Source organism: Hyaena hyaena, unplaced genomic scaffold (assembly GCF_003009895.1).
Source record: "Hyaena hyaena isolate Hyena2069 unplaced genomic scaffold, ASM300989v1 scaffold_276, whole genome shotgun sequence".
Taxonomy (NCBI): domain Eukaryota; kingdom Metazoa; phylum Chordata; class Mammalia; order Carnivora; family Hyaenidae; genus Hyaena; species Hyaena hyaena.
In genome coordinates, this window is record NW_024080909.1 from 1,954,768 (window position 1) to 1,979,961 (window position 25,194).

The following is a 25,194-nucleotide window of genomic DNA, read 5'->3' on the forward strand; positions in this document are numbered from 1 at the left end:
AAGGGATACCATTTATGGATATGTTGCTCTTCCTTTGTGTTTCATATACTGTTCTAGCTAATCATTGTTCTATTTTATTTTCCCCACTATTCTTGATTTGTCCTCTATATCACTTAAAAGGGTTTCAGCAATTTTCCTTGTGCTATTTCCAAGACAATCTTTGTATCTATGATGGTTTTACTGTTTCCTACTTCCTTCCTGAGCTCTCCAGCTCATGTTTTATTTCTCCTGTTGACCTGCCCTATCTTTCCTGAGCAAATGCATCTTTCTTTGTTTTATAGGTTTTTTTTTTTGTGTGTGAATTATGATATGTTTGATCGCAAGCTTTACCTTTACTGTAGCAACTTTTTTTTTTTCTGCTGTTGAGTCTTCATTGCTACTTGTTTTTCCTATTTCTGCCCCCCCCCCTTTTTTGTTTTAGGTTTTAATTGGAGGAATTTTGTAACGATTTTGTGCTGGTTCCACCTTGACCTTTCATCATGTGAACGAGATGAGTTCCTCCATGAATAGCTCTTTGTAAGAGGTGTTGGGGAGTGGGCCTCAGACATTTTGCAGGCTTGCTGGAATTTTCCTTGGATTGTGCTCAGTTTCTTTATGTCCCAGGTCATAATATCAAGTCCCTCTTCTTGACTATGCCTCTCTGACAAGCTGCCTTTTTTTTTTTTTTTAATGTTTTATTTATTTCTAGGAGAAAGAGATAGAAACAGCGTGAGCAGGGGAGGGTCAGAGAGAGAGGGAGTCACAGACTCTGAAACAGGCTCCAGGCTCTGAGCTGGCAGTCAGCACAGAGCCCGACATGACACGGGGCTCGAACCCACGAACCGCGAGATCATGACCTAAGTGAAAGTCGGACGCTTAACCGACTAAGCCACCCAGGCGCCCCTCTGACAAGCTGCTTTTTGCAAAGGCGGCCCTTCTTTGTGATTCCTCAGCTATGCTTTTCCTAGATGTTGTTGTCCTGTAAACTGTACGTGACTTATGTTAATCATCAGTATACAAAACATATGCTCTAGTAACCTATTTCTATTTACCTATTTCTAAGAACTAAGTACAGAATTTAAGATGCTAACACTTTTGCAGCATTTATGAGAAGAGGCTCTAACATCAAACTGTTGTCAAATAATCCATCTGATGGAGAGGATAGCACCCACCTTTTAAGAAGGAAATATTTTTCCCTGCAATATTTCTTGCTGAGATTTAAGTTTTTCCATGTAGAGTGTATCTATAGGAGGTCATCTAATAAAATTTTTTTTTAATATTTTTTATTTATTTCTAGGAGAGAGAGAGACAGCGTGAGCAGGGGAGGGTCAGAGAGAGAGGGAGACACAGACTCCGAAATAGGCTCTAGGCTCTGAGCTGGCAGTCAGCACAGAGCCCGGCGTGGGGCTCGAACCCACGAACCGTGAGATCATGACCTAAGTGAAAGTCGGACGCTTAACCGACTAAGCCACCCAGGTGCCCCTAATAAAATATTTTTGATCAATGCATTTTTGGACCAAAGAGTTCTTAAAATTTCAAAGATTAATGATATTTTGACGAGCTTTTCATAAAATGAAGAAAAATCATCGATTTGCAAGTCCTAAAAATTATCGACTTTACATACTGTTAAACCTGCTACAGTGTACATTTTACATGCCCAGGGAGGCCAAGTGTTTTTACAAATTTTGTGACCTGGGACTTAAGTCTAGTTTTCTAGATTTCTAGTTCTTTGTACCACCCCAGCTTGCCTTCCTGGCTTATCACGTTAGGTATTAAAGGCTGAATCGAGGTAGTTTAGAAAATTTCAGACTTAATCTCTGAATCTGCTCGACATAATATTTATTTCCCTTGCACTATCTTCCCAGGTCCCAACCTGGGCCACACAATCCTGATCTACTGGCAGGAGGGCTGGTGGGAGAAAAGTTTAATGGGCAGAGTATTAGTAACTCTTTAATGATGTGTTCTTAAAAGCACCTCTTCTTTGGGCTCTTTAATGAACATTATAAGAGCTTTAAGAAAATATAAAGACTTAGGACCTAACTTTGGTCATCTAGAATATGTGGCAGAGCCTCTGGAGTGGAATTGTTGGGGGAACAGAGAGCTTTTGAAGGATAGATAATAACTGATTGACTTTGGAAGTGGGATTGAATGATGAGCCTGGCAGCCATCACCTTTTCCTCTAGAAAAACATGGCAGGCTGGAGGAAGTGGTCAGTTACTGGGTAACATTCCACGTGAGGGCCCTCAGGTGAACAGAATTAGGCCATGTATAGTCTAAGGTATAACCATTCTTAGGAAATGGTGGGTTTTGTTTTCTATGGCAGTTTCCAGGATCAAGATCTTTTATTTCACATGGAGTCCAGTAAGGGAGAAATTACCATACTAAAGCCACACAGGTTGTCTTTGGCATTTCTACCTCCTTTGGGATCCACTCCTCTGGGGCTGGCCTCCTCAGTTCCGCATTAAATGTCTGCATCTTTCCTCTGGGACCTGGTCCAGCTGACTATGACTTGATAATGCTGAATGAACATCGTTACCAAGTTTGGAAGAGAAAGAAAATTCTCTATAGCCTTTCAACCAGTACAACAGATGTCAAATAGCTGTCCTAGTTCTTTTTCATTTCTTTATCCGCCTAACACCCATTCAGTTACTATGTGTTAGCGACCATGCTAGGTGCTGGGCATACAGTCGTGCAAAAGGCAATGTGTTCCTTGTCCTCATGGACCTGACAGGCTGGTAGGTAAAGTCACGGCCGCAAAGCCACATGCCACGCTCCGCTGCTTTCCCTTCACTTTTGCTCCTTCTGGACAACTGCCTCTTTTCCTTAGGGAGAAAGAGAGAACGTCCGCATTTCTTTAGTTTTGGGGACAAGAGCGGAGACTGAAAATGGTTCTCAAGAGCTCTGGAGGCTGATCCTTAGGCAAGGAGCAAGGTGAAACAGAGAGGAAAGAATTGAGTAAGACGGAGGAGAGTGGACGGGAAGGAGAAGAAGAAGAGAAGATATTCACGCTAGAGCATGGGAAGGTAATGCTAGGGTTCAACTCTTCATATTACTGAATCTTTGACAGAAATAAAAGATATTCTAGTTGCTCAAATCCAGTTCTTGTTGAAAGAGGTGCTGTTTGCCTTGCACTTTGGTTATACGCCCCATCTTCTTGTTTCCTAGGAAATCTGTCCTGGAAGTTGTTGTTTGTCCCTTTAATCTGTGTTTCTAACAGCCAAGTAACGCCAAATTTGCTCTCCCCTGCCTAGAGGGCCTGGAGCTAACAGCCCCAGACAGACAGGAAACCAGCATGGAGGTGTGGGGGATGGGGTAGCCAGGCATCTTCTGACCTCCTTGGGGTCACAGTGGGAATGAAGGGCTAGAGGGGTCTTGGTGGCTTCTGGCAAAGCCCTGGGCCTGCATCCTCCCTGTCAGGCCCAGGAAGAAGGTGCTGGATGAAGGTGCCTTCTCAGGGAGTAGATTTTTTTTCCCCTTGAAATTGAAATTGGAACAGCCCTGGGAAAATGGGGCAGGTGTCAACAATCAAGAGACAAGGCTGTTGACACAACTCAGCCCAGGGGCCCTACTGGAGCGATAATCAGGATTCAAGGAAAACTACTTATTTTCTGGAAGACGAGGTAGCCTCTCCCCCGCTGACAGGTGGACAGGGGAGAAGGGTGGGCAGTCAAAAGAGAATCTCTGAGATGGGAGGCCAGAGGGAACTCCTGAGTTTGTTTCTCCAGCCAGTGGGAAAAGATGTTTCGAGGGACAAACCCCGCCTCAGGGTATTCTCCTAAGCCCGCCGCGGGTCGGGCTGAGGCGGGTGAGGACAGCCCTCCCCTCGAGAAGGGTGCGGGGCAGACGTTCATTTTACGCGAAGTCTCTGGGTTTCGGCGGGAGGAGACGGGGAGAAGCCAGGAGGGGGCAGACAGGAGCGAAGGCCCCCCGGGCCCGCCCAGGCCCGCTGGCAGTTCCAGCCCGGGACCCGGGCAGCCCGCGAGGAGCACGGAACCCGCGCCAGGCGGTCCCCGAATCCGCCCGCAGCCCGCGCGCCCAGTAACTCCGGGAGTCTAGCTCCCAAAGGGAACACAAGGCGGCGCCCGGCGCGTCCTGCGCGTCTCTGGCCCCGAGGCTCCCAGGCTTTCTTCTCTTCGCCACGAGGCCCCGTCTCCCGGCCAGAATTTGACGCGAGCGCCGATTTTGGTGCAATGCGAATTAGCTCTAGTCGTCTAGTCGGGAGGGACCGGCAGGCTCCGGGAGCGCCAGAAGCGAGCCGGCGCTGCGGACCGCGAGTCAACGCCCACCGCCGTCCGCATCCCCACCGCCGCCTCCCGTCGCCATAACAACCGGCCCCCGCCCGCCAACCCGCGCGGCCCGGTTACGCACCGGCCGCGGCCCCCCGGCGCGCAGGGAGAGCGCCCCCGCCCTCGGCGCCGGGGATCCGGGCGGCCTCGCGCTCCCGCCCCCCCCCGCCGCTGCCGAACGCCACGCAGAGGCGCCCCCTCCCGCCGCCTGGGAGGAAAGCCCTCGTGCCCCCGGGACTTGACTGCAGAATTAAAAGAGCACCCCAAGGGCCTGGAGCCCTCCCGCGCGCTCCCCGGCACCCTGCACCTGCCCGGGTCCCCTGCACCTGCCCTCTCCCGGGCTCCAGGGCGCGCGAGGCCGCCAGCCCACGGCGGTGCCCCGCGCCCGGGGCACGGCGCTCCCGGGGAGCAGGACATCCCCGAAGGCGGCAGCGCGCCGGAGGCGGGGAGGCGGGAGGCGGCCGGGGCGCGCGGGGAGGGCGGGGAGCCCGCGGGAGGAGGAGGAGGGGGAGGAGGGGGAGGGAGCAGGGCGGGCGGCGGGGAGGGAGGCGAAGGGAGGCAAGAAAGTAGCAGAAAGTGAGGCTGGCAGCCGGCTGCAAAGGAGCCCGGCGAGCGGCGGCGGCAGGAAGTCTGTGCCCGAGACGAGCAGAAATAAGAGCCAGGGAGGGACCGCGGCGGCGGCGAGAGTGAAAGAGGAAACTGCAGAAGAGGAAGCTCTTGCCGCAGCACGAAGTGTCCTCCGGCTCCCGCGCCGAGCATCCCCGCGCGCGCGCCCCAGACCTCCCGGACGGGCTCGCCGCCGCTCCCTGCGCCCCTGTCGCCGGGCGCCCCCTCCTCAGCGCGCCCACCCCGGCCCCACGCGCCGCGGCCGCGCCGCCTCGCCGCCCTCCGCACACGCCGCCCTCGTCTGCCATGGCCCGGGAGAACGGCGAGAGCAGCTCCTCCTGGAAAAAGCAAGCTGAAGACATCAAGAAAATTTTCGAGTTCAAGGAGACCCTCGGGACGTAAGTGGAGCTCGGGCACAGAAGGGTGGGGGTGCCAGCGGGTGCACAGGCGGCTCCGGCCGCCACAGCCGCGGCCACCGCGGCACGAACAGGCTGGTGGCCGCGTCCTCACTGTCCAGTTCTCGGCCCCGCGGACCCCCCCCCCTCCCCCCCGCGTCCAGCGCGTGGAGCTGCGTCCCCGGGGCGCGGGTGGGCACCGCTCCCGGGCGGGGGCGGGAGGAGCTCCGGCAGGCGACTTTCCACTTCCCCTGACACCGCCGCCCTCTCGACTTCTTTCTCTCCACGCGTGACGGTGGGCCGAGCACGGTGGATATTAGTGTTTACCTACCAGCCGTGTGCGTTTACTCACCGTGCGTGGGGGCGCACCTTGGAGAGACGAGCGCGGTCACGAGAAAACGGGGCTTTGGTCATTCCCATTTCTGTTCTTCCGTCATGTGTTCTTACGGAATAGACATCTGCACGTACTAGGTGTATGCAAGACTTTGGATGCCACGCGATTATGGAAGGGAAGGATTTCGCAGTGTTGTGGGTCACGTGTGGGCAGAGCCTTACCTGAGTCCATTTCACACGGGCTCAGCTGCCCACGCTAGGGTGCGTGGCCCCGGGGAGGGTCTGTGAGTGTCTCCCTACCCGGCGACTTCTCTCCAGAGCTGTTCTTGAGTCCAGCGTTGGTGGCTGCGGCTCAAGAAAGCAGAAATACTCTGAGATCCAAGGCGGGAATGCCCCAAGCATGTGCTGCTCAGTTCAGCTGCTGTTCCCTTGCTGCCCTGGAGTTGGTTTTTGTTTGTTTTGTTTTGAAGCGCCTCAGAATAGGTAAGGAGGCTGATAGTGAAAGAGAATCAGGCACTGCTGGGTGAGTCTGAAGTTCAAGTCATGTTCTTCCCTCATGTGATCAGTATCTGTTGATGATCAGTATCTGTCCGTGTATATATTCTCTCATACACACATGTGCTATATGAACGGAACATTTTGCAGGGGTTCGTGGAGGTGTTGATTGGGCTGGGAAGAGAAAGAGGAGGTGTTGGGTGAGATAAACTACTGTTCTTCCTTTTTTCCTTCCTTCCTTCCTCCTCCCCTGCCCCCCCCCCCCATCCTTTACTTGCTTTTGTGGTTGGTTTGCTTTCCCAGAACCACATTGTTCAAACCCAGATTGTCTCCTGCCCCCTCCTGAGGGCCCCCCACAGTTGCTCAGTCATTTTCCCTCGCCCCCGCCCCCACTTCTGCAGTAGGTCCCCCAGGGCGAAGTTGGGAAGGCAGCATTCCCAGCCTTGCTTCTCATGCCCAGGAAAGCAGGCTCATTCGCGAGGCCGAGACTAGGGTCTCCTGGCTGCTATGCTGCACTTTAGGGAGAGCACCTGTGGGTACAGACAATTCTGTCTTTGTTGGGATGAAGGCATGAGGGACTTAGCCTTTTTCCTAAGGAGGGGCTTAGGACTGCCTCTCTTGGCCTGGCCAGTTAAGGGGTGAGTTTTGCTCAGAACTTTTGAAAATTGCTACTGAGGCTTATTAGGATTTGGGGTTTGCACACGGAGATGCTCAAGTTATGGAGAAACCAGAAGCATGCCCTTGCCTGTCATCCTGAGACCGGTTATGTGGCTGCGGGTGAAGGGACAGGAGAGCGTGGAGTCTCATCATGTGGGATTGCCTTTCTTTGCATGGCGTTTCCCCACCTGAACTCCTGTCTCTGCCCCCACAGTCTGCAGCCTCCACGGGGACAGCCTCCTCCTCAGTGACTCCTGCTTTTTCAGGAGAGCCCTGCAGCCGCACCACTGCAGTAGCCAGGGCCGCTGCAACTCAGTGAGCTGTTGCTCTGTCGAGTGGTTCTTGCTGTAGCAGGTGCTGTCTGGGGGGTGACCATGGGCGGTTTTTCCTCCGGGAAGGATGGGAGTTTGCCTTCTGGTGCTGGAGAGACCAGTGGGGCTGTTCCAGAACAGTCTCTTGGACTCTGGTCGGATGCCCAGTGAACTTGGGCATGGGTCTCTGTTGGGGTCCCAAAGCTTTGCCTTCTTCCTTGGAAATAGGTCTTTGAAAAGAAGCTTCCCACTGAGGCCCCGTGGTGCTGGCATGGGTTCTAAAAGAGCCTAACACAAATAAGAAAATGATCAACATGTTTTTACTCCATGATATAATAATAATAGTCGTCGTAGATGACTTTCTTAAATGAATACCACGTATCAGATATTATTCTAAGTGCCTTACGTGTGTTTTACTCTTATAATAACCTTATGAGGTAGGTATTTGGTATTATCCCCAATTGGCAGATGGGAAAACTGAGGCAACAGAGAGATTAAGTGACTTGCCAAACATGAGCTAGTTATTAATTGTGGAATCTAAACAGAACAACTCATCATGATCCCGATGGCGTTGAGCCATTGGTGGGTTATGTAACCCACATTAGCGAATGTTTACTAATAATTTGATTTAACTTTAGTATTTAGAAAGCTAGTTTTAATATTAATGCAAGGAAAACATAATTATGGGGTAACCTGTTATCTACATACAGTAACATTTCAAAGCTCTTGGATAATCAGCATTATTTTGTCTCTTTGGATTTTCTAGCCATCATATGAGGTTTAGGATGCCTGTGTCACCCTGGGCTAGCTCCAGTGACCTTGGCCTGAGTCTAAATAGGGAGGTTGCTTCCAGTCCTGTCTGTGTAGATGTTGAGTCTGGACCCCCCTCCTATTTGTAATGAAATTTACTGTAAGTCAAAGGCATCACTGATCATGATTGAGATTCATTTCCACAGTCCTCTGCAGCTCCAGTCATTTTGTTTGTCGCACCTTCCCCATATGTCTTCAAGATCCTAAGGCAGGAAAGCCCTGGCAGGAGCCAGACTGTCATCTTAGAGTGTTAAAATGCTTTTAAAATAAAGCCTTGTAAAGGCCTGAGAAACACACTTGGCCAAACTTTGTAATCCGATATCTGGCTGCCTGATTCAGGTAACATTCCCTGCAGAGCAGAACACTTACTGTTGAAGCCAAAGGGTCAAGCCATGTGGTCACGTGGTCAGAGGGGCCTTGATGGGGACTGGGGACCAAATGAGAGTGAAGGCTGGCTCAGGAGGGTGGGAAAGAGGTTAAGGAAGCCCGGGACAGCCTAGGTGAAGGGACCTGCCTTTGGGATTTGGGCCTGGGTTAGCTGACATGCCTCTGGGTCAGGCCTTAGGAGAAGCCTCCCAACTAAGGGGCTGCATGTACCTTCCTCTGAAAGGGAATTCCAGAACCTGACTAAGGTAGAAGGACCTAAGGACTATTTATTCATCAATGACACGTTTTCAGATCCTTGGCACATGGTGGGAGCCAATAAATGTTGTGTACCAGCAAATCAGGGGCTGTGAACATGTCTGTCAGCGGATCTGCTGAGGCTCCCCAGACCATCTCTACTGGAGAGATCTTTCAGCGACTCCCGAAATGAAAAAAGTGATACTATGCCATTTGGAGAAGTATATGGATGGGAAGAAAGCTGTGGTGTGGTGTCCAGGAAGTACCCCAGAGTCATGGAAATCACTTTTCTAATTTCCATGCCATGAAAGCCATCTGCACAGAGAAGGTCTGAGCACTTGGCATGACACAGAATGATTGTCCCAATTTCCTCCCTTCCTCTTGAGTATAGGAAATGGCATGTCCTAGAAAATAGATCTTCATCTCTGTAGGGTGTGAATACATGCTTTTCTTATAGACCGAACATTTTACGGTGAAGTAATTGCTGTCTGTAGGGGGCTGGAATTGACCATCATGGAGGATTGGAACTTGGCCTTCAGTCCTCTGGCTCGGCCGCTAATGGGTTGTGTGGCCTGTGGGCTGCTTGGTCACTTGTCCACACCACCTTCTCCTTGTCTCAGCTTCCTTGTCTCTAAAGTCACGGGGGCAGCAAAGACAAGATGGTTTGCAAGTACCCTTCCAACCCTGAGATTTTAGGGCTCACCTGAACCAGGAAGATACTGGCCATGGTTCTTCATGAGCCTTCCTATGTGGCTAGTGCATCTCCTTCCTGTTTGGAGTGACATTTTTATGCCCAGGCTCATAGCAAAGTGAAAACAGCTCTGGACAGGAAGTCTTATCCCACTTCATGTCAATAGCATAGTGTGTTCCCTTTTCCATTAAACGAATGCCTGCTGGGTGCTGCTTTAGGAAGAATATAAATAGAAATTTCTGTGGGGCAAGCACTGTCTTTTCCCACTAGTATCATACTCAACACTACTTATTCTGAAATTGCTCAGGAAATACACCTGTTGAGGACACAGGTGATTGATTTATCTGAAAGCCCCAGTGGGAACCACACTCAACAGTGCTTTTTTCGGATGTATGTGTTGGGGGGAGGAGGAGTAGACAGGCAAAGCTGCTTCAGGTGGTTTGTATATTTGACTGGCTGGTTTTGTAGTATTTATTCTGGGATTACTCTGAATTTTAGAGTCTGGGAGAAACATTTGAAAGAATATTAGCAAGAGGAAAACAGAGGTGGAAGTCCCTTGATTTCTCCCTGAGGGTGTCCCAGCTGCCGTATTTGTTAGGAGTTTGTATTTCTCAGCTCTCTTTTGTTTTGAGCCAAGATATACATTCAGCCTCTCATACATTTGAAGATCTCTATCAAGCATCTGATCTAGTCTAGGCACCCTGGGGGGGGGGGTGGCTTGTAGCTGCAAACAACAACAACAACAACAACAACAACAACAAATGCCTGTCCTCTCCTAACTTACCTTCTGGTGAGGGGGCCAGGGAGTGAAAAAGAGAAGTAAGTAAAATGTAGAGTGCAGTGCTTAGTACACATGTTAAGGGGAAAAGCGAAACAGGGAAGGTTGTGTTTTTTGTTTTTATTTTTGTTTTTTTAAATTCTTATTTAGAGGCGCCTGGGTGGCTTAGTTGGTTAAGCGTCTGACTTTTGCTTAGGTCATGATCTCGCGGTTCGTGGGTTCGAGCCCCGCGTTGGGCTCTGTGCTGACCGCCAGCTCAGAGCCTGGAGCCTGTTTCAGTCTGTGACTCCCTCTCTCTCTGACCCTCCCCTGCTCACGCTGTCTCTCTCTCTCTCTTCTAGAAATAATTAAAAAAAAAAATTCTTATTTATTTTTGAGAGAGAGAGAGAGAGAGAGAGAGCGAGCATGAGTGGGGGAGGGGCAGAGAGAGGGAGACACAGAATCTGAAGCAGGCTCCAGGCTCCGAGCTGTCAGCACAGAGCCTGATGTGGCTCTCTAACCCACGAACTGTGAGAGCATGACCTGAGCTGAATCAGATGCTTAACAGACTGAGCCAACCAGGCGGCCAGGCACCCCAGGAAGGAGGGAGGTTTTTTGGAGCCATAATGATGGCTGCTTGAGGCTGAGTAGTCACGGATGGCCTCACTAAGAAGCTAGTATGGGACTTCCAAAGGCAGAATGTTCCCATCAGAGGGAACGGCAAGGGCTGAGGGCTTGCCAGGGAGCTTGTTCACTGTTGAAGGAGGCCTGCGTGGCTGGAAGTTGGTGGTTGGGGGAAGGAGTGGGAGCCAATAAGAGAGGCACGGGGGTGAGGAGATGGGGGGCAAGGCAGAGGGGAGATCGGATTCCTCAAGGGCCTCTGTAGGTCCTAGTAAAAACTTTGCCTTTGCTGTGAAAGAAATGGGAGACATTGGAGGATTTTGAGCAGAAGAACACCTTGAAGTGACTTAGGTGTTTCCATCATCACTTCGTTTGCTGTTGAGGACAGCTTGGCAGGCTCCAGGGCAGAGATGGAGAGACCAGCATGGAGGCCATTGCAATGATCCAGGTGAGAGACAGAGGTGTTTTAAAGGGAGAACTGTCGCTACGGAGGCTCCGTTTCTCATCAGAAGTGGTTGGGTCCTCAGCAATAGCACTGCTAGGAATGTACCCAAGGGATACAGGAGAGCTGATGCATAGGGGCACATGTACCCCAATGTTCATAGCAGCACTCTCAACAATAGCCAAAACATGGGAAGAGCCTAAGTGTTCATCAACGGACGAATGGATCAAGAAGATGTGGTTTATCTATACGATGGAATACTACATGGCAATGAGAAAGAATGAAATCTGGTCTTGTGTAGCAACATGGATGGACCTTGAGGGTGTTATGCTGAGCGAAATAAGTCAGGCAGAGAAGGACAAATATCATGTTTGCACGTATGGGAGGATTAGGAGGAACTTAATGGAGGACCATGGGGGAGAAAAAGGGGGGAAATGGTGGGGGAGAGGGAGAGAGGCAAACCATGAGAGACTCTTGAATGCTGAGAACAAACTGTGGACTGATGGGTGTGGGCGAGGGAGAAGGGAGATGGGCATGGAGGAGGGCACTTGTGGGGATGAGCACTGCGTGTTATATGGAAACGAACTTGACAATAAACTATTTGTACGAAAAAGAAAAAAAGAAGTGGTTGGGTCCTCTATATTTTTGGAAGGGACAAGCAGAAAAGAATTGCTGTGATTGGATGTGAGATTCTCCAAGGACTTGGGGTTGGAAAAATGGTGCCATTGGGTGGTTTGGGTCAGTTTATCCAAGGGTTTTGAGTGCCCATTCTGTCGCCAGAGTGGGGCTGTCCCTGCTCTGGGAGGCTCCAGGAAAGTTTAGTAGGTAAGCTCAGGTCCTTTGGGCTTCTGGGCCCTCCTCATGAGGGACTCCTCTGAGCTTGTGTCTGGAAAGGGCTTTTGAAGTGCCTCCTCCTTGGTCACAGGGCGAAAACTGTGACAGGCCGAACATTTTAGCAGTTGGGAGAACTGCTGAACTTTTCAGGAAAATGCTGGGTGTGGCCCGTAGAATTATCGGTAGGAAGAGCTAGCTCACCTGGACAGGTGGGCCTATGCCCTATAACTCTCCCACTCGATTTGGTGATTTAAAGCCCAAGCATTCCATGAAAAATAATAAACGCCAGACTCCTGCTCCTCCTTTTTCAGCAGGATGTTTTATATTTGGAGGGGAAAAACCAGACATTTTTCTTGACTGGAAAAAAGATAACAAATGCTACTGTCTTTATTGATTAGTGTAGTGGGATTTGGAAAATTGCTTTTTTGGACAGAGAGCTCATTCCCAGAGGGACTCATAAGAATTGTGTCTCAAGTAGAACTTTCTGGTTGGGACTTGGCCAATGAATGGACAATAATTAGGCTTGGTAGGTAGACATTTGTGTCCCCTTGGAGGAGGATTTAGGGGTTAATTTGTTGAGTTTTTCTTTGGCTGGGTCTCCATAAATCCCTTTAATCTTTCCTTTCCCCAAATAAATCTCCTTAATCCCCTTCAATCTCACTCCTTCTCCTCCTCTCTCCTCTGGGGACAGCTTAGGCATTGATCCAGTGGGGGATCGTCACATTTGTGACCAGCTTCCACTCACCGTGGTAGACCTCCAACCTCATGCCTCCAATTTCATAGGGATCATCAGGGAGTCCACAGCCCCTGAAGGACCCATATTGTTAATTAAAGAAGGAACTGCTTCTGGGTGACCAGCAGGAAGCCTGGTATCCTGGTCAGTTGCCATAAGTTTCTTTTTTGCCTCAAGATGATCAAGTGCAATGCACACGTAGCTAAACGAGGAGGGGCTGTGGGCTCTGGGAGAGGTGCTGTCCTATTCTTTCTCAGTTCATGTGGCTCGTGGCCCTTTGACTTTCTCTGGTGCAGGAAACCACTTTTTCCTCGGGCTAACTTTCATTAGATCCTCCTTGATTAAAAAGATGTTTGCAGTATATGTATTATTTAGGCTCCACTCATACCAAAAGTAACCTCCAAATGGATGGCACAGGCCAAGTTCGTTTGGTGGCACACCAAGTCCATTCCACATCTTCAGCGATCAGCCATGTGTCTTGTGCTGTTTTTCCTAGTTATTTCGGAAGGATTCAGAAACAGGGATTCTGTCTTTTGGATAACACCAAACCTTGAGGATCAGCTTTTAAAACGGCACACTTGGCGAGGCCAGGTAGGGGAGACATCAGGAGGCCATGAGCCCTAATGGAAGCGTGGCCCCAGCCCAGCCGTGCCTAGCTGTACGCCTCTGGAGAGGCTCCTTAATCTTTCCGAGTCAAGATGGAGTTGGACATTGTTGTCTGGTGGGATTTTTGTAAGGATTCAATGATGGACATGAGGTACCTGACACATAATTGGAATTAAGTAAACGGTAGCTGTCATCAGCTCTAGTCGCCATCAACAGCTGTGGTTGAGGGGGACTGCCAGTGGCAGTTCAGGGTACCGTGGGGAAGAACATGTCAATATATGTTGGAAACTGATTTTTGGGAACTATCACCAAGTCTTCCATCAGTCAGGAAGGAACAATTGCTGGTTGTTTTGCACAGCACAGTAGCGAGTAGTGAAGTAGGTAGGCTGCGAGGTCACTAGGACAGGAGTGCAAATTCTGGTCCACTGCTTCCTAGCCATCTGGTTTTGGGCAAATTATTTGGCCTTTGTCAGACTCCTGTCCTCATCTGTAAAATGGGGTAAGACCTGCACATAATCCCAGGGCTGTCATGAGGTTTACATGAAGGTGCATGCAAACCACTTAGTGCAGGGCATGGCCCGTGGATCTGTTCTCAGTGAATGCTCCTTCCCTCTCCTTAGCCCCTGGGGTACTGGAACAATGCTCCTCAGAGGCCATGTGCACGGAGTTGGATGGTCCATGCAACCATTCAACATTTGCTCCCCACAGGAGGGTGATGAGTTCATAGAGTGCTGGCATTGACCAAGAGACCCGGCCAGGAGCGTCCTCTGGGCCAGCCCGGGTGCCAAATGACCTAGTTTGCTATGTATTTATCACAGGCTCTTTCCTTCCTCTGGTTATCTCATCAGCCTGCTCTCTGCACCTCTCCCTGCACCCTGAGCTGGGTCTCATCTTGTGTTGTGTTTCAGCCTGTCCCTATCTGCATCAGCTTGTGCAACAGCTTCTGTCTTCCCAAACAACACACAGGCCTCGGGACAGCTGTGGCCCCACTTCGGCTTAAGCGTGTTTTTCCTTTCTGAGAATTGCTTCAGTGTGTGGGCTATGTTTCTCACTGAAAACAGGGTTTTGATTTGAGGACTTAAGTAATTTATTTGCAATATGACAACACACCACGGAGCTGAGTAGTTTAAAATCGATATGTAATAGAGCGCCTGGGTGGCTTGGCTGGTTAAGTGTCTGACTCTTGGTTTCAGCTCAGGTCATGATCTCATGGTTTGTGAGTTCAAGCCCCGGATTGGGCTCTGTTCTGGCAGGGCAGAGCCTGCTTGGGATTCTCTCTCTTCCTCTCTCTATGCTTCTCCTGCTCTTCTTTCTCTCTCTCTCTCAAAACAAATAAACTTAAAAAAAATAAAATTAATATGCACTGAGTTAATTTTGGTGGCAGAATATTTAAGAAATGGCAGCATGTATGTGTGTATGCCACATGGACATGTGAAACAGCTTATTTAAAAATCTCTTTAGGGGGATTGTTGGATGGGGTATGAGAGAAGATCTCAAACGTTTAATTCCCCAAGTCTTTCTTAGGATGTCAGTGACAGTTGGGAAGCAGATGTCCAGACTGGGTGATATCTCCCTTTTGACCCTCCCCAGTTACGCCCTTCTGATGACCAAAGTCTGGGGTGACAATATATTGGGACCTCTGTGATGGAGTGAGCAGGGAAAGTAAAGACCCTGACATCTCTACTTGTTGGGAGGACCTCTCATCTTTCATGACTGCAACATACATCACTGCAGTTGCCTTCACACTGAATTGGATTTGGTGCTGTAACTGGAACCTTAAAGGCTCCCCCCTTGCTTTTTAAGGCAGAATCATATTCCATTGCATGTCTATACCCCATTGTGTACATTCATTCATCTGGCAGTGGACACTCGGAGTTATTTCCACCTTTTGGCTGTCAGTCATGCTGTGTGCACATGGGGTACACATATCTCTTCAAGTTCCTGCTTTCAGTTCTTTTGGGTGTGTTCCCAAAAGTAACATTGCTGAATCATACGGTAATTCTATGCTGAAGTCTTGGAAGCACCGCCATGTTGTTTTTCACAGCTGTGTGGTGTTTTGTAGTTGGCACAATGTTTTTACCTGCATGGTTCGTGGGTAGCAGTTACTGCCCTCATTTTACAGAAAAGAAAATGGAGGCTCAGAGAGGTCAAATGACTCATGGGAAAAGGCTGCTGAAGGGGAGGTGGAGGGTTAAGTGTCTTCTGACTCCCAAGTTCAATGGCCTTTCTCCTGTGTCACATGGTTTACAAGTTAGTTGGGTTGATGGGAGTAGAGAATATTAACAAATTAATGACAAATACCTCCCTTTAAGTGGACACATTATGGAATGACAAGGAAATGGGCTCTGACTTGTAACAATTGCTGATTTCCATGGTGTAAATACTCTTTTTTTTTTTTTTTTTTTTTTACAAATAGTTTATTGTCAAGTTGGTTTCCATATAACACCTGGTGCTCATCCCCACAAGTGCCCTGCTCCATGCCCATTTCCCCCCTCCCCCCCCCCCCATGGTGTAAATACTCTTACATGGAACAATTTCAAACTACCCATGGCTTCACAACCTACTGTAAACTCTCCTATCAGGCTCTTATGAGTGGATGTGAGGTGACTCTAGCAAACCCCTGAAGGAAGTAGAGTACAGGAGATTGGAGTGAGTCCTAGCTCTGTCACTTGAGAACTGTGGAATCATGATATTAGCCTCTCTATGTCTTGATTACCTTGTTTGTTAAATGGGATAATTACACCTGAATTACACCTGCTTACATTACAGATCTGTGTAAGTCCCAAAAGAGATAAGGCATGTGCAGTAAGGCCTTATACAAATAGGAGGTATTATTATGTTATGAAGATTATAGCTTTAAAATAGTCCTTTCTCATAAATGTTAGTATCATGTACATTCTTTGAAACCTAGCCATCATCTTTTGGGGAGTGTTCCCATAGAAGTTGGGCTGTATGTCAACCCTAACTCTAGAAGTGTGAACAAAAACTAAAGTTTCATAGTATTGTCTAACTGGCTTTATTCAGGTGCATGTTGTTTTCATTCTTAGTGTTTACATGATTGGTACCTTAAAAACTTCAAAGGAAGGTATAAACGCAACATGTCATCCTAGTAGAGAATTTGAAAACTCTGGAAGAGTTTCGTAAGGAAGGCAATAAGAATTGTCTGGCTGGGTCTCATGTGGTCTGTGTCTCTAGAGGGTGGGGAGATCTCAGGAGATGCCCCAGAGGTCAGCTGCTGGGGCAAGGGTCAGGCTGTGGTTATTTACTGATTGGTTGAAGATATTCCATTATTTTACCAGCTTGGCCAATGGACCCACTGTGCACAGGTTGGGTGTCTGTTCTGGATATAGGGGGTGGTGGTCTTTATTGAGTGCTGTGGGTGTCTGGCTATTTGTATTAGGTTGGTGGTGGTGGGGGGTAAGGGCGATCTTGGGGTTATTGTCACCATCTCCTCTCTGCCCTCATTCGCATCTCTGAACGTGTACATCTGCCCGCAGTGGGGCAGATGCTGATACTCACAGGAGACCCTATTCAACAGACATCTGGTGGGCTGGCTACACACCTGGGAAGAAAGAGGTAAAACTATATCCATTTGTGGCTGACTCTCCCTTGTAGGGGTAGGACACAAGAACCTTGGCTTCTCAGGGTCTTCATGGTATAAAATAAATACTGTTTGCTATAGGCTGGATTTTTTGTCCCCTCCCACCCAGTTCGTATGTTGAAACCTCACCCCCTGTGTGGAGGTACTAGGAGGTGATGCCTTTGGGAAGGGATTAGGTCATAGAAGTAAGGCTCTCATGGTGGGATTAGTAGCCTTGTAAAAGAGACCTACCCCGGGGAGTTCTGTGGCTCTTCTGCCTCTCGAGGGCACAGCAGGAAGGTGGCCATCTTTGAAGCAGGAAGTGGGCTCTCACCAGACCCTGAATCTGCCCATGACCTTGTCATGGACTTCCAGTCTGCAGGACTGTGAGAAGTAAGTTTCTATTGTTTATAAGCCACCCAGCCTATGGCATTCTGTTACGGTAGCTGGAAGGGACTAAGACACTTACACACATAGTCCTGCCTTCTGCCAAATGGCTGACACCAAAACCAAGCCAAGCCCAGTCTCTCTTTAGATGTTCATAATATGTTCACCATGAACTCATTTTTTCTTTTATATATATATAGAGAGAGAAAACAAAGGAGGGGCAGGATGATGAGGGGGGGAGAGAGAGAGAGAGAGAATGAATCTTAATCAGGTTCCATGCTCAGTGCAGATCCTGATGTGGGGCTTGATCCCACGACCCTGGGATCATGACATGAATCGAAATCAAAAGTCAAGTGACTGAGCCACCCAGGCGCTCTCACAATCTACTCATTCTTGCAGTCAGAAGGTGAGGTCTTCCTTCCTTCCTTCCTTCCTTCCTTCCTTCCTTCCTTCCTTCCTTCCTTTCTTTTTAATGTTTTTAATTTATTTCTGAGAGAGGGACAGCATGAGCAGGGGAGGGTCAGAGAGAGAGGGAGACACAGAATCTGAAACAGGCTCCAGGCTCTGAGCTAGCTGTCAGCACAGAGCCCAACGCGGGGCTCGAACCCATGAATCGTGAGATCATGACCTGAGCTCGAGTTGGCCACCCAACTGCCTGAGCCACCCAGACGCCCCAAGGTGAGGTCTTTCTAATTCAAAGGGATACCGTCCAGGCCGCTCTCATTGGTGGGCTGCCTGTGGTCCCACAGGTGGTCTGGACCACATCCAGAGCATGGATGTCAGGTTATCCCCGATGATGGTGACAGTGAACATTCGGAGGCACTGTCCCATCCCCATCAATGTGATGACAGTAAACTGAGAAGAAACCTTCCACGTTAGAGGTTTCTCACTGCAGCTGTGGATCACATTTCTGTATCCTGGGTGATGCACTTTGTAGGTGTGCGAGGTGAGCTCCTGAGAGAATTCAGAGCCCTGAACGGGAACACTTCTGCTCCCTCTGTGGGTTTTCCTCTCACCATGCTGTAGCTCCGGGCTATGGGGGTCCCCGGGTCTGGGAGAGGGAGCCGCATCCAGAGACCTGAGAACAGAGTGGGGTCTCCGGCATCCCTATGGGGGCTCTCTCACAAAGCCCCTTGTTAGGCCCTCCTGCATGCCGGGGGAGCAGGTCTTGCACACAGGCAGCCCCTGGCTCAGACGGGACGCCCACACATTTCATCAGTGTTTGGTGAGTAAATGAATGGCTAAGTGGAGTAAATGGAGCCCTGACTTTGATTAGATTAAGGAAGTGCCAATCCTAACTGTGCCATTTAGGAGTTATGAGACTTGAGCAAATTGTATAATCTTTCTGAGCTTCTGTTTTTGTATATTGAAGTTGCTGGGGGGTTATGTTGTGAAAAAAATGGGAGATACAAGGCATGCTGCATGTTACGGGTGATAAGTAAAGGAGTACTGATGTGGTTTTAAGTAAATAGATGTTAAATTCCATCATGTGATTTCTTTTTTTTTTAATTTAAATTAACTTTTTTTAATGTTTGTTTTTGAGACAGAGCGCAAGTCCGGGAGGAGCAGAGAGAGAGGGAAACACACGAATCCCAAGCAGGCTCCAGGCTCTGAGCTGTCAGCACAGAGCCCGATGCAGGGCTCGAACCCACGAACTGTGAGATCATGACCTGAGCGGAAGTCAGATGCTTAACCGACTGAGTCGCCCAGGCGCCGCTGTCGTGCACTGGTTTAATAGACGACTGTTAGGCTCTTACATGGGGCTGCTGCTGTGCTAGCTGGGGCTTGGGTGGCAGATGTGAGATGCCATCCCCCATGTCCTGCATGTGTCTCTGTGTCCCACTCCCGTGCGTCTCTGGCTTCTATCACCTACCTGTCGGTTCCGCAGGGATCTGCCTCAGTCCCATCTCTCCCGTCAGGTGTCCCTGGACATCAGCAGCCCACTGGGGGCATCTCCGCCCCTGTTCTTCAGTCATGGACTTACACTGCGAAGGGTCAGTTCTGAGCTTTTTCTTTTGTGAGAGTGTTCTCTGATGGGACTGCCAGCTCTCTGAGGGCAGGGGACATCTCCCACGTGCAGTGTCCCCCGAATCACCCACAGAACTCTTGCACACTGAGCTGCAAGCAGATGGAGGGTTTGGTTCAGTTTTAAAAACCCTGAGTTGTGAAGTTGTCTTGATACTTGCTTAGGAAGCTTGCTTCCCTAAATGTTTCCATTACCGATAAGCTCTTCAGAATGTTCTATCCCTCTGGATTTCATCTCTCTAGATGGCCACTCCTTTTCTGCATGTGGATTACTCACCAGTGGATTAGCTGGGGCGAACTTTTAATCTGTGGGGCTTTGCCTTGCTTCCTCCCTTTGCCTGTTGGCAGACTCTTTCTGTTGCCTGCCGTCAGGACTGTGCTCAGGGAAAGGAAACGGGATGTTGGACTCTGAAACCAGAGTCTTCCTCAGGAGGATGGCCCCGCGCTAAGAATCAGTGATGTTAGGGTCATTACACGCCCTGTTAGCTGGGTATCACAGTTGCTGTGTCCTGTGCTCTCCTTTTAAATACTATTTTCTATTCCTTTTCTTCTTGAGATATCTCACCTCAGACATGGTGTGTTGGTAGTCTTGAGATCACTCACGGAAGCAAGGCGTAGTTGGCCTTTCACATCTTTCCCTTGCTACTCAGGGCTTTAAGGGCTTTATGACTTTTTTCCCTGCAGGCCAGTGTGTCTAAAATCCAAAGATGAACCCTTGGCTGTAGTTAACAACTACATCATTTTTCTTCAGAAGATGTGATGTCTACAGAACTGAGGATAGGATGAAAAATTTCCATGCACAGCAGTATTTCCCTGACATTTCCCCCTCAGAATCTATCAAACCCTTTGTCTCAATATCCCAGATTTATTGACTCTTGAGGTAAAAGTTTTCCTTGTGCTCGGTACCTCGGCCAAAGCTTCTGACTGAAAAAATGTGCATTTCTTTTTCTTTTGCCAACACCTACTTTCTGAAAGTACTAGATTTTCTGAGGAGGTTGCCAAGGCTGGCGTTCGTGCGAAGGTGTGGAGGTGGTTTGGAAGAGAATAATAATGGCTACCATATTTCAGTATCTGCTAGGCTGGGGCTACTTCACTAGACACTTGACCTCTTGATGGGTCATTTAATTTGTCAGTAACCCTGTGTATTAAATACTGTTTGACAGTTGAGAACTGGCTGGCCCCAGGTCACATGATTGATAAGTCACAGGACAGCGGTTGAACTTCTGTCTGAAGAAGGTTCTGGAAGCTTCACAAGTATGCTGACAGAGGTGGAGCAGGCTTCTCCAGCATGTGTCCTAGGAAATCTGCACCACTTAGCATGGTCCTGGGGGCTCTGGCAGGGACACTCGTGTGCCTCTGTGTCACAGCCGTTGCTGTTGAGTCTCCAGAACTTCACCTCACTTCAAAGATGCGTTGGAGGCTGTGCCTTCCTGCTGGAGCTGGGAAGTTGTGTTGTGCTTAGTGTGTGGCTGAGGAGCCTGGGACTTGGGGATCTATGACCTGGCTTGAGCTCATCAGGAACCTCTGTGCTTAGAGAGGAGGGGGCCTAATAACTAGTTTACAGGTTAAGATTCCATTTTATCATTGGGTTGCTATTTCTTTACTGTTTAAAGGAAGAAAATAATTTTCTTAAATGTTTTATTTATTTTTGAGAGAGAGAGCATGAGTGGGGGAGGGGCAGAGAGAAAGAGGGGGACAGAGGATCCGAAGCAGGCTCCATGCTGACAGCAGCGAGCCCAGGTGAGGCTCAAATTCACACAAACCCTGAGATCATGACCCGAGCTGAAGTCAGAGGCTCAACTGAGCCACCCAGATACCCCAAAAATAATTTTTGACATACCCAGGTAACCCTGAGATTTCAAATCAGACTATTTGCAAAAGAAAAAAAAGTGCTTACCCCAGGTCTTTGGCAAACAAAAGGTAGTTTTCTCCAGAACTTACAAAACACATATCATTTGTAGCTTAGTATCCATTAGCAGAAGGTCATGCAGAATTCGGGCAGATACCCCGAAATTCAGATCAAGTGTGGTTTATTAATTGAAATGGCTAAGACGTGCACAGTATGATTTCTTTCCTTGTCCCTCCTGCACGAGCTGGTGTTGAGCTGGTTACCTAGCGGCTGTCCAACCAGTCCGGGACAGATACTGTTACATTGTTTACTCCCAGCTGGGTGTTCTTTCCTCACTAGAACTTTAAAAAAAATTATTTTTGCTCTGATCCTACTAACATAACTATTTCCCTTTTCTTGTTACAAAAGATTCTAAGTGCTTTTCAGAAGTTTATTAGATCAGACTTCACTTTTTCTCAGGGCTTGGTAATTTAAAGAAATCATTTTTTGTTGTGCCGTCAAGGCCTCCTCGAATATAGCGTAACTCAGATGATTTCTCTGTATTTTCACTAACTGGAAAATACCGGGAGAAAGCCAGTATTTCACAGAAATATTAAACGTTTAGAACACCTGCTCTATTAAGGAAGACATGCCGGTGTGCGGTGTGATGTTACTCATTGTTTCTCTTCAGGATATGTTTTTAAATCTGTGTCTCTAATGATTTATATGCAGGATGACCTTTTCCCGCTGTGTCTCAGCATAAAGATGAAGCGAGGCTGTATCTTGTATGAAGTTCACATCCAGAGATAGCAGGAGCCAAGCTGTTTAACATTCCAGTCTGAGGTTCTGAGTTTGCATGCGTTTCCTTCTGGAGAAGGTGTCCAACGCATGCAGCTCAGCTCTCAGGCTGTTTCGCAGCCGGTGAGGCCTCGTTCCTTCAGACTCCAGAGCGACCTCTGGGGTCTTGGACACTGATGCCTTCTGGGGTCAGCTTCCAGGCGTGTGAGCCTCACAGCTACACAGTTACATGGGCTTCTCCCTCTGTCTTGAAATTCTCACTGTTCTTTGAACAAAGATTCTCCCTCCCCCCCCCCCCCCCCCCATTTTCCTTCTGCTCTGGGTTCTGCAAGTTATGTGGCTAGTCTGGTCCCTTTTAATTAGGAAACTTTCCCCTCCACCCTTACAGCGTGGTGTCAGAGGGATTTGACTGACTGATGAAACTTTTCTTAGGGTTACTGGTTAAAACAATTTACTGAATACTAAAGTTATTGGATACTTGGGGAAATCTTGTATGGTGATATCCTGAGTGGTAAACACCTCCCAGGTACGGGCATACAGTTTTTGGTATATAAACAAATCTTGGGCGCCTGGATGGCTCAGTCAGGTGAAGCATTCAGCTCTTGATTTCTTTCTTTCTTTTTTTTTTTTTTTTAATGTTTTATTTATTTCTGAGAGAGAGAGAGAGAGAGAGAGAGAGACAGCGTGAGTAGGGGAGGGTCAGAGAGAGAGGGACACACAGAATCCAAAGCAGGCTCCAGGCTCTGAGCTAGCTGTCAGCACAGAGCCCAACGCAGGGCTCCAACCCACGAACCGTGAGATTGTGACTTGAGCTGAAGTTGGATGCCCAACCGACTGAGCCACCCAGGCGCCCCTGGCTCTTGATTTCAACTCAGGTCACGATCTCACAGTTCATGGGATCGAGCCCCATGTTGAGCTCTGTGCTGACAGTGTGCAACCTGCTTGGGATTCTCTCTCTTCTTCTTTCTCTGCCCCTCCCCTACTCATGTTCTCTCTCTCTCTCTCAAAATAAATGAGTAAACTTAAAAAAGATCTCTGAGGCACTACTTTGCAAAATTTGAGGTGACCCTACAATGCTGTGGCCTGCAGCCTTTCTCGGTATTATAATGGATTTTTTTTTAAACAGCTTTATTTACAGTTGAAAACTTAGATGCAGAAAATCTTGGGTTCTGACTCTGTGATGCTTCCCAGGTGTCTTCCTCCACTGGGGCATCAGGAGACCGGGAAGCAAACTCGGGGCCTGGGCAGATTAGCTTGCTTCAGAGCGTCTCCCACAGCAAGGGAGGGCCCGAGGGACTTTGCTCCGGACCTCATCTCCCTGCGCCGTGCAGTCATCATGGGCAGTTGGGGCTTATTGTTGGGGCTTGTGGGGATATTGTCTGTCCTGTGCTTCACTAGAACCTGTCAGTGATGTCTCTGAACACCACGTGCTTCCCATCCAGCCAGTCATGTTTAGAGCAGGTAATGAAGTGGCAGCCGTTTGTACTGGGGCCACTGTTGGCCGTGAAAGCAGGCCTGGAGCTGAGTGTGACTAAATTTAAAATTTTCACCTGCCCGTGGCCCCTGGTGAGTACTGGCAACTCCAGGTGCTGAGTCCATTAAATGTTGGACTCTTGATTTGGGCTCAGGTCATGACCTCATGGTCGTGAGCCTCTGTGCTGGGTGTGGAGCCTGCTTGAGATTCTCTCCTTACCTCTCTCTCTGCCCCTCCCTCACTTGTGTGTGCCCTCTCTAAACAAACAGCTGGTGACTCCAGTCCCATTCCCACCCTGAATCATGAAATCCTTTATGACCCTGCGGAAGGCACTCCCTGTGGTGTCCCATCAGAGCCCCATCTTTCCTATAACTAAAAAGAAGAGACTTGGAACGAGGCCTTGACGTAGGCCCTGACGACTTCCCGCACACTTGAGCCAAGGGACTCTCCTGAAAATTCCAGTGCAGAACCGCCTAAAATTCTTGGCCGTCTTGGGCACAACGTCTGCAAAGAGCTCAATCTTCCTGTGGCCAACTTGCTGTCTGCCAAAGCTGACACCCTTATAAGATCACAACCTAATGGATCTTATAAGTAGGTCATGGTCTGTGACTGGGGCTCGGCCCTCCCTAGGCCCAATTCCTGGCTCTCCCACCCACCAGCCCCAGCCATAACATGTGTGGAATGCAGAGTCTCTGTAATTCATAGGATGGGGATAACAGAGGCATACATTGTCTAAAATTGCTAAGAGGTGTTGGCGAGCTGAGGTAAGTTTTTTTTGTTTTTGTTTTTTGCATAATTCCTGGTATATAGTAAGTGCTCAATAAATGTTAGCTGAAATCATTTAATTTTGGGCCATTTTTGCCACTCTGATTCATGGCCAAGTATGATGCTTGAATTCCCAGTTTGATAGCTTTCAAAAATGTGTCTGTTCATCCTAAAGTGAACAGATCAGCATAAATCCTTTAGGAAAACTTTAAAAAAAGGGGTGGGGGAAGAAAGGGAGTGTATTTTAGAAATGTTGTCCTTGCCAATGAAGGGCAGGGATTCCTAGGTTTCCTGTTGATAAAGCAAAGTGTAGCCAGAAATATTATTTGTATTTTTTTTTTTAATGTTTTACTTATTTCTGAGAGAGAAAGACAGCGTGAGCAGGGGAGGGTCAGAGAGTGAGGGAGTCACAGACTGAAACAGGCTCCAGGCTCTAAGCAGGCAGTCAGCACAGAGCAAGAAAAGGGGCTCAAACCCACAAACAGCGAGATCAAGACCTAAGCGAAAGTCGGACGCTTAACCGACTAAGCCACCCAGGCGCCCCCAGAAATAATATTTGGAGTGTGAAAGTGAAAAGAGGTAAGAATGCAGTTAAATGTACGTGTGCGCGCGCGCATGCGCGCGCACGCACACACACACACACACACACACACACACACACCCCCTACTATATTATAGGCTGTATGGATACAAAAATGAAAAGGTCACAACCGCTCTTTTCCTCAAGGAGGTCTTAGAAGGTACCCTTTCATGATATTTGCTACACAGCCCTGCAGAGCTAGAGAAAAGGAGGCATGGGCTCCTGTGGTTTCTTCTCTGATGTTACAGTTCACCGGGCCGTGTGCCTACAGTGTTTGTGGGCTGGCATCGCAAGGAATGCTGGGAGAGGGGTCCAAATGGGAACAAGTGAGTGTTTGGCCTGGGCAGCTGTGGGTGGGGGTGGGCTGGGGGCAGGATGGCGAGGAGGCAGATCTGATTTCAGATGAGGGGAAGCCCTTTCCTCCCCAGCCCTGGAACCCACAGAGCACGTATTGTAACACTGTTCCCGCTACCCATTAAATAGAGACATGGTTTCAAGTGCGAGATAGACGTCTGTAATGCCGCAAGCCTTCAGTCACAATTGTGGCCCATTTTATGTCATAATCATCCAGTTTGACAAC

The 25,194-nt window shown here is 48.8% G+C and overlaps 1 protein-coding gene and 1 pseudogene across 1 annotated transcript; one reads left to right on the forward strand and one right to left on the reverse strand.

Annotated features, from left to right (window-relative positions):
• Nucleotides 1-3,717: 3,717 nt before the first annotated feature.
• On the forward strand, nucleotides 3,718-5,227 carry LOC120241081 (collagen alpha-1(III) chain-like). The gene is made up of 3 exons (XM_039245996.1): nucleotides 3,718-4,017; nucleotides 4,195-4,715; nucleotides 4,867-5,227. The coding sequence occupies exons 1-3, from the start codon at nucleotides 3,718-3,720 to the stop codon at nucleotides 5,225-5,227; spliced, it is 1,182 nt and encodes a 393-aa protein (XP_039101927.1).
• A 17,629-nt stretch (nucleotides 5,228-22,856) lies between these two features.
• On the reverse strand, nucleotides 22,857-23,943 carry LOC120241082 (annotated as a pseudogene).
• Nucleotides 23,944-25,194: the final 1,251 nt, after the last annotated feature.